At 40.6% G+C, this 13,048-nt stretch overlaps 1 protein-coding gene across 1 annotated transcript in view; it reads right to left on the bottom strand.

Moving 5' to 3' along the window:
* LOC139709964 (uncharacterized) overlaps positions 1-13,048 on the bottom strand; it is an 80,370-nt gene that overhangs the window by 42,942 nt on the left and 24,380 nt on the right. The window contains exon 2 of the mRNA XM_071621913.1: positions 1,659-1,793. Within this exon, the coding sequence (XP_071478014.1) occupies positions 1,659-1,793 (135 nt within the window). The remainder of the gene's footprint in view (positions 1-1,658; positions 1,794-13,048) is intronic.

The following is a 13,048-nucleotide window of genomic DNA, read 5'->3' on the forward strand; positions in this document are numbered from 1 at the left end:
CAATTTCTCTTTCTGCCTCAGTAATTCATTCCCAAATCTGAGTCCTTTAGTCCCAGATAATGTATTTGAAACTAAAGTAATTGTCCCGGGCCCTGGAATAGTGTCTTTTGTCCACCTGAGAAGGAAGAACCTGCTAATCCTCCTTTTGTCTACGCGGACCGCGGGCGGGCGTACTCTATTGAAATCGGCAGGCCTTTGTCCACGCGCAATTCCTATGCTAGCGTGGGGACGATTAGTGACGTTCACCAAAACAAAAGGATGAAAGACTTGACCGACGAACGAAAGCTGACCCTCTTTGAGGGACAAAATCAAAGCAGCTTCCCGCAGGACAGCGTCCAAGCGGAACAATGCGAGTGGAACCGCATAGACAATACACGCAGAGTCAATAGCATACACACGCGTGGTTTACCTATGAGACTTTTGATCCATACACATCTCGCAGAGGGTGCGCCCGCTGCGGATTTTCCCGATGTGAAAAAAATACATCTAGCTGAAAAATCATGTATTTACTCAAAATTTTCCTATGTAAGCATGCTCATATTTTTAGTGGAAGCGATGGCTATGCTAATCAGCTACCAGTACATATCATTGGCAGTTGCTTGGTGTAACACATTACGGTACCACAAGAACTTAAATGATCAATGCTTTTCTCGCTGTTCTTAGTCGCCGATCGGCGACCATGGCACGTCAGGACTAAGGTCGCCGTTCGGCGACCATGGCACGGTAAGAGTTAATGCCCCCAAACGAGATTCTTTTCGCCCGTCAACAGAGAGGCACACAGGTTGGTAATCCAGCTGTGTGAAGGCAGTCAAGCGGTTCATTGTGTCCCCCTTTCTGTGGTCAACTACATGTGCCCGTGAACAATGGAAATATTGATTGGGTGCGAGATATGAATAGAGCGTGCGCTGATGAGCTCTCAGAATCTTTTGTTCTACACAAAACCAGGTACCTGAATGAGGTGACTGGGGTCAGCGAACCCGCATTTCTAACTGATCTCCGCCTTGATCATTATGTACAGGTTCGTACGAGTTTACAGCAGAACAAGCAAAAAACTAAATCGGGAAAGGGTACATAATACTGTAAAACCCCCCTTTTTTTAAACAGCAGGAGAACAAATCCTGATAGAATAAACTCTGATCTTTTTATCAAACCCACTTTTCTGAGCATTTTAACACAAAGAAACATGAATTTAGGCCACTGAAGCAGGCACCCTTGTCTTCATTTTGGGAACCTACCAGGTTCCCGTTAATCAGTTGCTCCCACGGGAACCTGGTAAACCAGGTTCCCGTAAGGAACGGGTTAATATTGAATCCGTGACACCTTAATGTCTTGCCTTCTCCATTTGGAAGCCACTCTCTCAAAGTCTACAAAAAACATTGTCTCATGTCAATTCTAATGATTTGCTCCATTACTGTCTGCATGAAATGTATTTCGGATATTCACTGGGATCCACAGAATGAATCTATGGACAAATGTAGTGGTGCTACACTGCCACAACTAGAACTTAGCGGATTGCATAAATTCTGCAATCAGCAAGTGTGATCTAAATTATCATGCTACTTTGGAAAAGTGCCAAGTAGCACCATCTATGATTGCAGACAATTGATTTTGTCTTATTTCATTTGAAACTACCTTGTGCGTATTGTAAATCCACTTACAACATTGTCAACATAGTCAGTCATCAGGTCAACATTGAGGATTTGCTTCTCCTCAACATAGCCAGCAATGAAGAAAGGTGCCAAGCAGATAATGTCAATGACCTTCAATATTGGAGAGCGATATCTCAGCATTGCCTACAGAAGAAAGAAGAAAGATTACCTCAGTCTCTGAAACAATGTATTCAAAACAATTTAAAACACAATTATTGTATGCATTATCACATTTAAAATTGCAAATAAATGTGTTCTGTGTGTCATGTATAATGTATGAAATAACAAGGAAAAGTCTGTAAATCATCACGACACATAGGTACTGCCGTATTTTTTTTTACACAAAAAAAAAGGAAGATGTATTTAACAAAAAAATCATCAGGGCCCCGTTGCTAGAAACTTCATGTTTAAACGCAACTCGAACAAGAGACCCTCAGGTCTTGCGCTCACCTGAGTATCACAAGTTCACATTCCATGCATTCTTGCAGACTCTAACCTGAGAACATCAAATTGGCAACTTGGGGGGGGGGGGGCAGCATTTAGAGCTGGGGGCATGGTGTCCATTTGCATATTCCATCACACTGGTAAAAATACCTGCCATGTACACTGTACTTCACTTCTGATTCTAGAGAAGGATATTATTGAATATTCCTTAATTATGGAGGGTTGAGCCCCCTGGGGCCCCCAAGGAAAACATGGTGCCAATTCAAACACTTTGAGGTCCTATACCCCTAGGAATGCTACTTGCCAAGTTTGGTAAAAATCCATTATGTCGTTTTCAGTAAGAAAATGAAAATGTACACTTTAGGTCCGCATTTGGATCCCCCCCCCCCACTCTAAGGGGGGCAGACCTGGATCTGCAGATGAAAAAACTTGGAACTACAGTCATCAATGTACAAAGTCATAGTGACTTTGCTCTATCACTTCTGGGTCCCGTTGCTAGAAACTCAAATTGTGTTTAAATTGCATCAACGCAAGTATCTCCCACAAATTGCGTTTTATTCCTGCTTTCCATTGCTAGAAGAGACTTACGTTTGATTGCAATTTGCGTTTGATTCCTGTTAATTATTCAGATGTAAATCATTGTGGATGAGGATAGTCTGAAATTAGCAGAAATAAATCCCTGCAAACAGCAAGTGCATTGTGTATGCATCGCAACAAGAAATGACGGTAATTATTGTAAAGTATGGAAAAATATGCAAATATGTGTCCAATACCTTGAACAATGAAGTACAGAATGCTTGTTTAGGATTAGAATGGCTAGGATACCACAATATGTGCAAAATTTGAATGAACTCACGTTCATGCCTACTTCGATCCCAGAAAAGCACATTCTGTGAAATGACGTTGAAAGCAATAAGTGGGACTATGGGATCATCTAAAGCTGTGGGGAGTTCGTTGGCAAGTAGTTTTTGCGATCGCATTTATCGCATCTTGTAGTTTACACTTCGAATAATTCCTGACATATGTGAACTACGAGATCCTTATTACATAAGTTTGATCGTAAAATACTGTTACAGTGGGGAAAATGTCGCTAATTATGATAGAAAGTGTATGCTTTCAATTTCGCAGGGTTATCATTGCAAGGTCGCCTACATGCGGCATTATTATACTAGTACCTTGCTGTAGCTAGCTGTAGCTATATGAGAGTACAACGTACATAGGCACAGATACGTACGTGTGCGTAAATGCTATCTTCGTGAGACGATCAAGGGGGGGGGGGTGCATTCGTTTTCGCACTGTAGATAGTGTAGGGTTAGGGCTAGCATATCAACCGGCTACATTTATGCAGTTGATGAAAACCAACCTTCATATGAATTTCTGCAGTGTTATGGATTTATTTTACTTTGCACAATTAGATAAATCTTTGTTGAACAAAATGTCAGCATACTGGTGGTGACAATGCATTTTTTGCTACAATGTAAGCAGTTTTTCTGACCATTATGAATCCAACGCAACTTTGCATTTGATCTGAACCAAACGCAAATTTAAAGTGGCATTTGATTGCAAAATGCAAGTCCTTTCAGCAAAGGGATCAAAAGTTATGAGTTATGAGTTCGAATCCTGCTCGAGTATGTACGCCCATGCCTTTTTTATCATGGCTACTACCAGGTACAGTAAAACACTGATCAATTCAGTGCTTATTTATGTCGATGTAGGGCAATTTGTCAACCAGTTGCAAAGCTTTATTGAATTGTGTAAAATAAGATCAGTTGTGTAAACAATGCAGAAATTCATATGAAGGTCGGTTTCCATCAACTACTGAAATTGTAGTTGGTTGTTAAGTTTAATACACTGTCTGATAGATTCTGGAAGTGAACGACCCCCTCCCTCCCCATGATCATCGTCTAAAAAAAAATAGCACTGAATGTGGTCTGTATGCACACATAACGTATCCATGTACGCATAGCTTGCTACAGCATAGTGTTCATAGATACCTGTTTCTGATACGTGTAATGCCATATATATGTAGGCAACCCTGCAATGACAACTCCATGAAGTTGAAATCATACACTTTCTACCCGAATTAGTGACTTTTTTTGCCTCTGCATAGTATTTGACAGTTATATTTGTGAAATAAAGATTTTGTAATTTGCAAATGTCAGGAATTATTCAAAGTGTGAAAACTAGAGGCTAAGATAAATGCGATCATAAAAACTCCTTGCCAATGAACTCGCCACAGCTTTAGATGATCCCATAGTTCCACTTATTGATTTAAATGTCATATTGCAGAATGCGCTTTTCAGGATCTGAAGTCTGCTTGAATGTGAGTTTATTTTTTGTACAAGCAAATTATGTGCATATCCAGGTATCCAAGCCATTTTAATCCTGAAGTAGTGTTCTGTAAAACTTCATTACTCAAGGTATTTGACACATGTTTTTGTATTTTAGCATACTTTTCAATACTTACTGCTGTTGCTTCCTGTGATCTACAGATGATGCGCTTGCTATTTGCAGGGATTGACTTTGGCTAATTTCAGACTATCCTCTTCCACAATGATTTACATCTGAATAATAAGCGAGAATCATACGCAACTTGCGATCAAACGCAAGTCTCTTCTAGCAATAGAATACAGGGATGAAATGCAATTTGTGGGCGATACTGCGGGTTTGACGTGAAGTTGCGTTTAATGGAAGTCGAGTTTCTAGCAACTGGGCCCAGGTCTGTCTCCTGCATACAGTCAAGTCAACTGATCACCAATATGTCATACAAGAATTTACATGTAACCCTTCAGCTGAAGAATATTTTCATTCACTACAGATTGTGGTTGCAATACAGAATACCTGAGGGCAGTTATATTGTACCTGTGGCCGGAATGAATTACATTGTAGTCTCAGTGCCAGAGGCTAAACCTTGTTTTACCATTTGCCCAATGCCTTGAGAGGTTTCTACCTTTTCCTGAGGTTGCCGAATTTGAATCTGGATGATGCAACTCTTGCAGTTTTGAGGGTTTTGAGATATTCAAAATGGCCACTAAGATGGCCACCAAAATCTTAAATGTTCATATATTTCCTCATAAGGGGTGTTTTACAACAAACAACCAAAAAAGAAAAAAAAAAACAAACCAACAACCAAACAACAAAAAGTTTGTCCATATTTTCCTATTTTTTGTTTGCACATTGTAAGAAGATTGAATGTAAAACATCTGAAAAATTGGAGCTCACACTCATCAACTGTTCTTTTTATTATGTAAAACATGCCAGTGCAGAGACTCCAACCCCAAGCACCTTCTGATCTGGAGATTCTCCCGCCCGAAACCCCTAGCAAACGGGAGACTCCAAGTTGATGTGTGCGAAGCGCGAAGTTCCTAGGATTCTAGATGTTCTCTGGTGCTATCTTAGGCTTATTTTTTCAACATACGATAGAAATGAGTAAGAAATCCTTTCCACCGGGAGACACAGAGCCAGGGCGGGAGAAATCAAATCTCAAACGGGAGAACGGGAGATTGTGCAAAAATGGGCTTTCGGCGGGAGATCTCCCGTCGAAAACGGGAGAGTTGGAGTCTCTGCCAGTGGTGTTACAAACCTAGCTCTTGGCCTCTGATACCATCCTGCTGCACCCTGACTAGAAATTACAACTTCAGCTGAAAAATTTTATATATATATTTTTATAATGGAAGAATGCCAAGTAAGAAAATAAGTAATATTTTTCAGTTTCAAACTCTTTTATTCATATTAGCAATTTTCATGGAAAGATGCCATAATACAAATTAACAGTTTTTCTTGGAAAGATGCTATTTGTCAGTCCCTACGACAATGAAGAGTTAATCATTCTGACCCTCACAAATCAATTATACCAGGGGCCAGTTTCATAAAAATTGAACAAAAAAGATTATTCTCACACTCAATCCATTTATGATTGATCACAACTCTCAATCAATCACAATTTTTTATTTAATAAATAGCTTTGAGACTAGTTGTAAATTGTGCTCAATATTTTTGTGCTAAATAATATTTAAATGAACTATTGTACATATGCCTATTTGTATGTATGCGCAAAAATCACATTCCAGCCCTAGTGTACTTTGGTTTCCATGTAATTTTCTCAAACACTGCTTTACCAAATTGCATTTAAAAATACTCAATAGAGTATTTATAATCGTTAATAGTAAGATCAAACGAGAACTTACTAGTTTGAAGTTTGCTCTTTATCTATGAGGGAGTTGGAGAAAGAATTCACAGTGAGAGCCAGCTCAATGCGCGCGCAGTCATACTTCGTAGCAACAAGATTTGACTTCTGTCAGAGTGGAAAGATTGAGAAACTTACTTGAAGTTGATCTATACGTTTTGAGATAATTATATTCATGACAGGGAGGGAGAGGAGGGACTGTGAATTCTTTCTCCAACTCCCTCATAAAATAAAGATCAAACTTAAAAACTGGTAAGTTCTCGTTTAATCTTTTTATTTTATTTTGTGTGTTTTACGCAAGAACTCAAAGTGAGATTTTGTTGCACAGAAGTCACATTTGTTCCAACTGAACAATCTTAGGCATGCACAATGGCAAGCAAAAGGTAGGCTACAATTACCTGGGTCTGATGAGGCCATCATTTCCTCATATATCAGCTGTGACAGACACTTTCCCTCATCTTGCAGAGGCTTGTCATGGAATCTGCGAAATGTCTGCTCTTTGGACCAGCCTGCTTTTGCAAGGAACAGAGGAATAGGTGCATCTGCTGTTTGCTGCTGAGCTAGATGCTGCTCGGGTTGCGTTGCACACTGAACATTGTGATGTCAATGCCAGCGCTAGTCATGATTTCCTTGATCCATCGAGAAATTGACTGTGCCGTCAATCTCGTGAAAGGCTTGCGAAAACTAATGAAGAGATGTCGTTCCTCTCCTCGGATCTCTTTGGTTCTCCAAAGATAGGCCGTACTGTATGTGACTACACACGTACGTCTGTCTGGGGGTATGCTTTCAATAGTATGTCCAATCCAAAATTCCAGGTCTCGACTGCTTAAGATGTTCATTCGCTTTTAATGACACCAGAGATTGTTTGAGAATCATGTTGTCTAGATTCAGGCAGTGCAAAGTCTGTACCCTCTGGGTGGATATCAAGGTTAGTAACATGCACAGCTTCATCGTTAAATTGCTTCAAACTACGTGAGTTTGTGGGAGCTAGCATTCTCATATACTTGTAATAAAATACTCCTATTCACGTCCCAAATTTCCATATACCGCGACCTTGGGAGACTGAGCTGAAACACACCTCTCATAAATGAGAGAATAGCGGATGAGTGCCAATAGTAATTGTTCATCCTTTAGTACTAGAAAGGCCGCAAGTGCACTCCATGCTGAGTTAATAGCTGAATAGCTCAAGTTCTCTTCATAAAACACGTGCGGTAAAAAACTCCAAAACAAAATTAACCTTGGTGTGAAGGTGACTTTCCTTCTTAAGTATACAAAACTTTTTCCATTTCCTTATATATGTACAATACTGCCTTTGGGTTGATGCCCTCCAAGATGCTGCCAAGATGTCCACTGTTCTGCTGCTCATGAAAGAGTTCTTGAACAGCAGCTTCAAAACCTGCAACATAACAAATCAAGGCAAGCGTGTAAAGTGTGTGGTTCCCAAGATACTGGTTGCGCAATCAGATCCTGTGTCTTGGAATAAAGAGTGGTTCATCCTTCAACATTCTCCTCATGCGAGGAAAACCACGCTTGTGTCAGCCAGTTTGGGACAATAAAGAGACCATGCGCCTTGTCATTTTTGATTTTTCAGAGACATTTGGGGATGAGGCAGAAGGGAGGAATGCGTAGAGAATCACCCCAACCCAGAGTGAATGCATCCACTGAAACTGCATCTGGGTCAGGCAGCCATGTAATATAAGCATGCAGTTGTTTATGGAGTCTGGACGCAAAGAGATCAATTTGGGGAGTACCACATTTCTTTGTGATATATGTAAAAACTTTCTAATTCAGCATCCATTCTGGGGGGCGTTTCATGAAGGAACTTGTCGGATAAAATGTCCGACAAGTCAATTATATCCGACAAGTTCAGAGAAATCAGCCAATCAGACTAAAGAATTTCTCAAAACTTGTCGGATATAATTGACTTGTCAGATATTTTATCCGACAAGTTCCTTCATGAAATGCCCCCCAGTTCTGTCAGTGAAATGAGGAGATCTCCTGTCTGCCTCTGTATTGTCACAACCAGGTAAATACTTTGCTGTGATCCAGATGTTTCCTTTCCTTATATCAAAACCCATTTAATGCCTCCTATATTGTTCAGGTAGGCTACAGCTGTTGTGTTGTCAGTTCTAATGAGCACATGCGAATCATGCAAAAAGGCCACAAATGATTTCAAACCAAGCCCTATAGCCAACATTACAAGATAGTTGATTTCATTGTTTTGAGCACACACTATCTTCTGATCATCCCATCTATCGCCAGTTTCACAGCTTCAATCAGTGGCACCCAACCCTGCCCACTGGCGTCAGTACGGAGCTCTAGAGCTGGTCGATCTTGACTCATTGGTGCCAACTGGAAGTAAATGTTATTGAACCAAGCTAACTCCTGTTTAGAATCTTCAAGGCGCAGAGCTTTTGCTTTCGCTCCTCCGCGCATCAGCCTCAGCCAACTGAGCCTCGGAGTCGGCTCAAGGCCTGCTATCTTCCCCCCTCACTTTGAATCCTGCTTTTTGTGTGAAGGTTGCAATTTGAATGGACTACGAATTAAACCTTGAATTTTGCTCTGGTATTCAATTGTAATAAACTATCTGTTCACCACTTGAATGGTTTAGTAGAGATGTCTGCAGTTACGTGTAATGTTACTAATTTTGCCAGAATGTCCAAAATGCGAGGGTGTGGAATAATTTTGCATGCAACTGTACTTATTCATAGGCCTACTAAGTGCTAATACATGTAGGCCTACTAATATCCCACATGTACTTGAATTATCTGCTTCATTGAAGGAATTCAGGTCCGCTTCAGGGCCCGAGCTAACATCAGTATAAAAATGTATCTTGATTTTTCGCTTTGTCTAAATTCAGTGACACATGCAGGGGTGAAAGAATAGAAAAAAACAAATAAAGAAAAAGTGGGATTTTGCATGTTCTGCTTTGTATGTTTACGTATGCAGTGTGTGTTTGTATGGGTAACTTTTTCCAAAACTAATGAACCAAAAGTGGTCATAAACATTTCAAAGATTTTTAGGACAATTGCAATAGTCACAGTATTTACCATATGCCTCTAATGCCGCACAAAACTGAACTGAAACTAGTAGGGAAAGTGTAGCACTAATAAATTTTGCATTTGCGGTTAATACAAAGCTAGGTTACTAAGTAAATCCCGCTTCAAAAATGGGGCTAAAGCTGGACTACAGTAAAAGGGATATTAGACATTTTGTGTGATACTCTTGCACTGAAGTGTGAATGCAATTCAAAGGAAACCTACAGTTGATCGAATTCCCAAAATTGATTTCATACCTTAGAGCCCCAAGAATTCATTTGCTGGAGGTAGATACCAACAACCATTTTTCTCTTTGATTTGCCTCTCCAAATCATTAATTGTTCTTGATATCCAGGTACGAAAGTCGCTGAAAAGTTGGATGACATCATTTGCAGCACAACTCTTCTCAAAGATATCAAGAAGATGTCATGTGGGCAACAAACTTCTTCTCTGGAATCATTTCACAGTGTGATCGATCAGTTTGCACCCAGATGAAGTCGTGTATACAGATACCATGGCATGCTTTGCAGGCAAGTATATTTTTGTCTGTATTTTAGTTAAACGGGCATAGTCCCGGTAGTGTAGATGGCGCTGTTGATGCTACTGCCGTTCACCGTTAGCATTGATACGAAGATTGCCGAAATTGAGCTGTCATCAAGAGTAAAGCGCGTAGGTGTTGCTAAGTAACGTTGCCTTCGTTGTCTTCTCTGCGCATCACGCAGTCTGCAGTAATGCCAGGGTGCGTGATATGTGCTTCTTATTATGCAATCACAAAAGATTTGCTAAAGCTGTCATTCCCCTGAGCCGAATCATGAGCCGAACTGTGATCGGACCACTGACACAGTGGATCGGACTTCTTCGGACTCGGGAAAGTGGGCCAAAGCGTAAGCGCCCAAGAGAAGTCGATAGCATAGGTCTCTATAGGAATCTTGCGCCGTGCGCCTGCGTATGCATTTGACTAAAACACGGGGACCATGCACCTTTAATCTGTGCTCTTACCCTTTCCCCTGCCCTTCCAGCACCTCCCACCATCACCACAAAAAAGAAAGGAAAGAAATGTACTGACTTGACTTTACAATCTTTGTTTTACAACAATTATTTGAGTCTTCAGGTGTCTAAACAAGTCTTTCCTTAGTTCAAGACAATGTTTTAATGCACTTTACAACTTCTAGTGACATATTGTTTCTTCCTACAATGACAATGGCCATTGAGAATGAGAAGTAGAATACCTAAATTCACACGGTAAATCCAAGTGCACCTCCCCCTCCATTAATATACCTAGCTATGCCACTTTGTCCTTTTATTTGAATGGTTGTTCCAATGTTATGTTACTACTGAACATCATTTTTTCTACATATAACCTTGTGTCCAATGGCTGAATTTCATCACCAAGTTCTTATATCATATTTCTGTTACAGGCTTCACCTTGCAGCATTGCATCACAACCCTAACAATGACCGGCAACAAGCCACCACCAGTGAAGGAAAGCATCGTTTCATCATCAGCAAGCCCAAATATGAAGCCTGGATCAGCGACTGCGAAGCCCATCAAAGAACCTCCCACCTACTGTAAGTTAAAGCTTTGATAAGCAAAATAGGATGCTGTCTAGTTTTGCCGTAGTAAGCCTACTTTGTACATAGAAAATTATACAGTATATCACTTGGTAATGGTAATTATAACAGTGCCTCCCCACTACAAAAAAAACAACTAGAAATATCACTGAGGTGATTAATACCCCCCATCCCGTGACGTACAGTCTTACCCAAGGAATGATCTTTCCTTGATCTTCTGCCATTTAAATGCCGTTACCATGGCAACGCAGCTTCCGACACGTCCAAAAAATGTCTTGCACATCTTCCCACCAAGACTATTGTGTGTGCCACATTTCATAAGCTTTTGTCAAAAACCGAGGAAGTAGTTCAATCCACAAGATCTTTCCTTGATCTTCCGCCATTAATATGCCGTTACCATGGCAACGCAGCTTCCGACACGTCCAAAAAATATGTCTTGCACATCTTCCCACCAAGACCAATGTGTGTGCCACATTTCATGAGCTTCAGTCGAATACAGAGGAAGTAGTTCAATCCGCAAGATCTTTCCTTGATCTTCTGCCATTTATATGCCGTTACCATGGCAACGCAGCTTGACACTTCCGAAAAATATGTCTTCCACATCTTCCCACCAAGATCAAGGTGTGTGCCACATTTCATAAGCTTTGGTCAAAAAACTGAGGAAGTAGTTAAATCCGCAAGATCTTTCGTTGATCTTCTGCCATTAATATGCCGTTACCATGGCAACGTACTTTCGGGTACTGTCAAAAAATGCGTCTTGCACATCTACAACCAAAGGCACACATCTGTACCAAGTTTCATGGAAATTGGGCAAAAACTGAGGAAGTAGTTTGCAACACAAAATTTTCCATCATTTTGGCTCATAATATGTGAGCTGTTACCATGGCAACATACTTTTTGTCACTGTCAAGAAATGTGTCATGCTGACCTATATCCTAAGACAAACATTCAATATGAATTCCATGAGAATTGGAAGAACACTGATGAAGCAGTTTTGCCATGAAGCATTTTGCCCTATATTTTACCAATAACATGCCGTTACCATGGCAACGCACTTTTTGCCACTGCGGAAATATGTGTCTTGCACATTAACATATTCAGATGAACATCTGTACCTAATTTCATAAAAATTGATCAAGAACTGTGGGAGGAGTTCGCGACGCAAGATTTGTACCCATTTTTGCCCATAATGTGGACCGATGTGTTGGCTCAGTGAGTAGAGCGGCTGCCCTCACAATCGGGAGGTCGTGGGTTCAAACCCCGGCCGCGTCATACCAAAAGACGTTAAAAGATGGGAGTTGCTGCTACCTTGTTTGCCGTTCAACAGTTGAAAAGGTGAGAGCAACGTCGATCTGGCACTGCTCAGTGGCTGCCGGGCCCACGATCAATTGGGCAAAATGAGTTTCCATTCTTGGACAATAAAATTTGGAGTTTATATCCAAAAACAATTATTATAATTATTATATTATAATATGCCGTTACCATGGCAACGTACTTTTGGGTACTGTCAAAAAATATGTCTTGCACATCTACAACCCAAGGCACACATCTGTGCCAAGTTTTATGGGAATCGGTTGAAAACTGAGGAAGTAGTTCGCGACGCAAGATTTGCAACGGACCGACTGCGCCGAGCGCCCGAGCGCCCGCCCGCCCGACCGCCCGCCCGCCCGATCCGCCCGACCGTCTGCTGATTCCTATATACCCCCTTCAAACTTCGTTATGGCGGGGGTATAAAAAAAAAAAAAACTAGAAATGTCACTATGGCGACTGGTATGCCTCCGCCATAATGCATGATTCTCCTAATAGGTATAGATAGTACATGTGGACAACGTGTGATTACATTTTAACAAAATTGGCAAAATATTAAAATGACAAGTTTGGCACAAATGTGTTGAATGTTCACCTTCCTTGACCTAGGTTTAACTGGATGAATAGGAGAGCATGTATTTGGGATTTAAGGATTTTAACTTGCCTTTGACCCATTCATAAGTTTATGCATTGAGTAATTTTCAAGGTATGGAGAAAAATTGCAATTTCTGTATTGAACAGTAAATTGTTACGATTTTTATCTGGCCTTTGACCCTAAAATTCATAAGATAATCACTGTCAGGCAGAGCATGCATAAATATGTAGTACGTTTCAAGATAACTTGAGCCACTT

The sequence above is a fragment of the Diadema antillarum genome, unplaced genomic scaffold, assembly GCF_040938485.1.
Source record: "Diadema antillarum isolate AM-2024a unplaced genomic scaffold, OU_Dant_1.0 seq00001483_RagTag, whole genome shotgun sequence".
NCBI lineage: Eukaryota > Metazoa > Echinodermata > Echinoidea > Diadematoida > Diadematidae > Diadema > Diadema antillarum.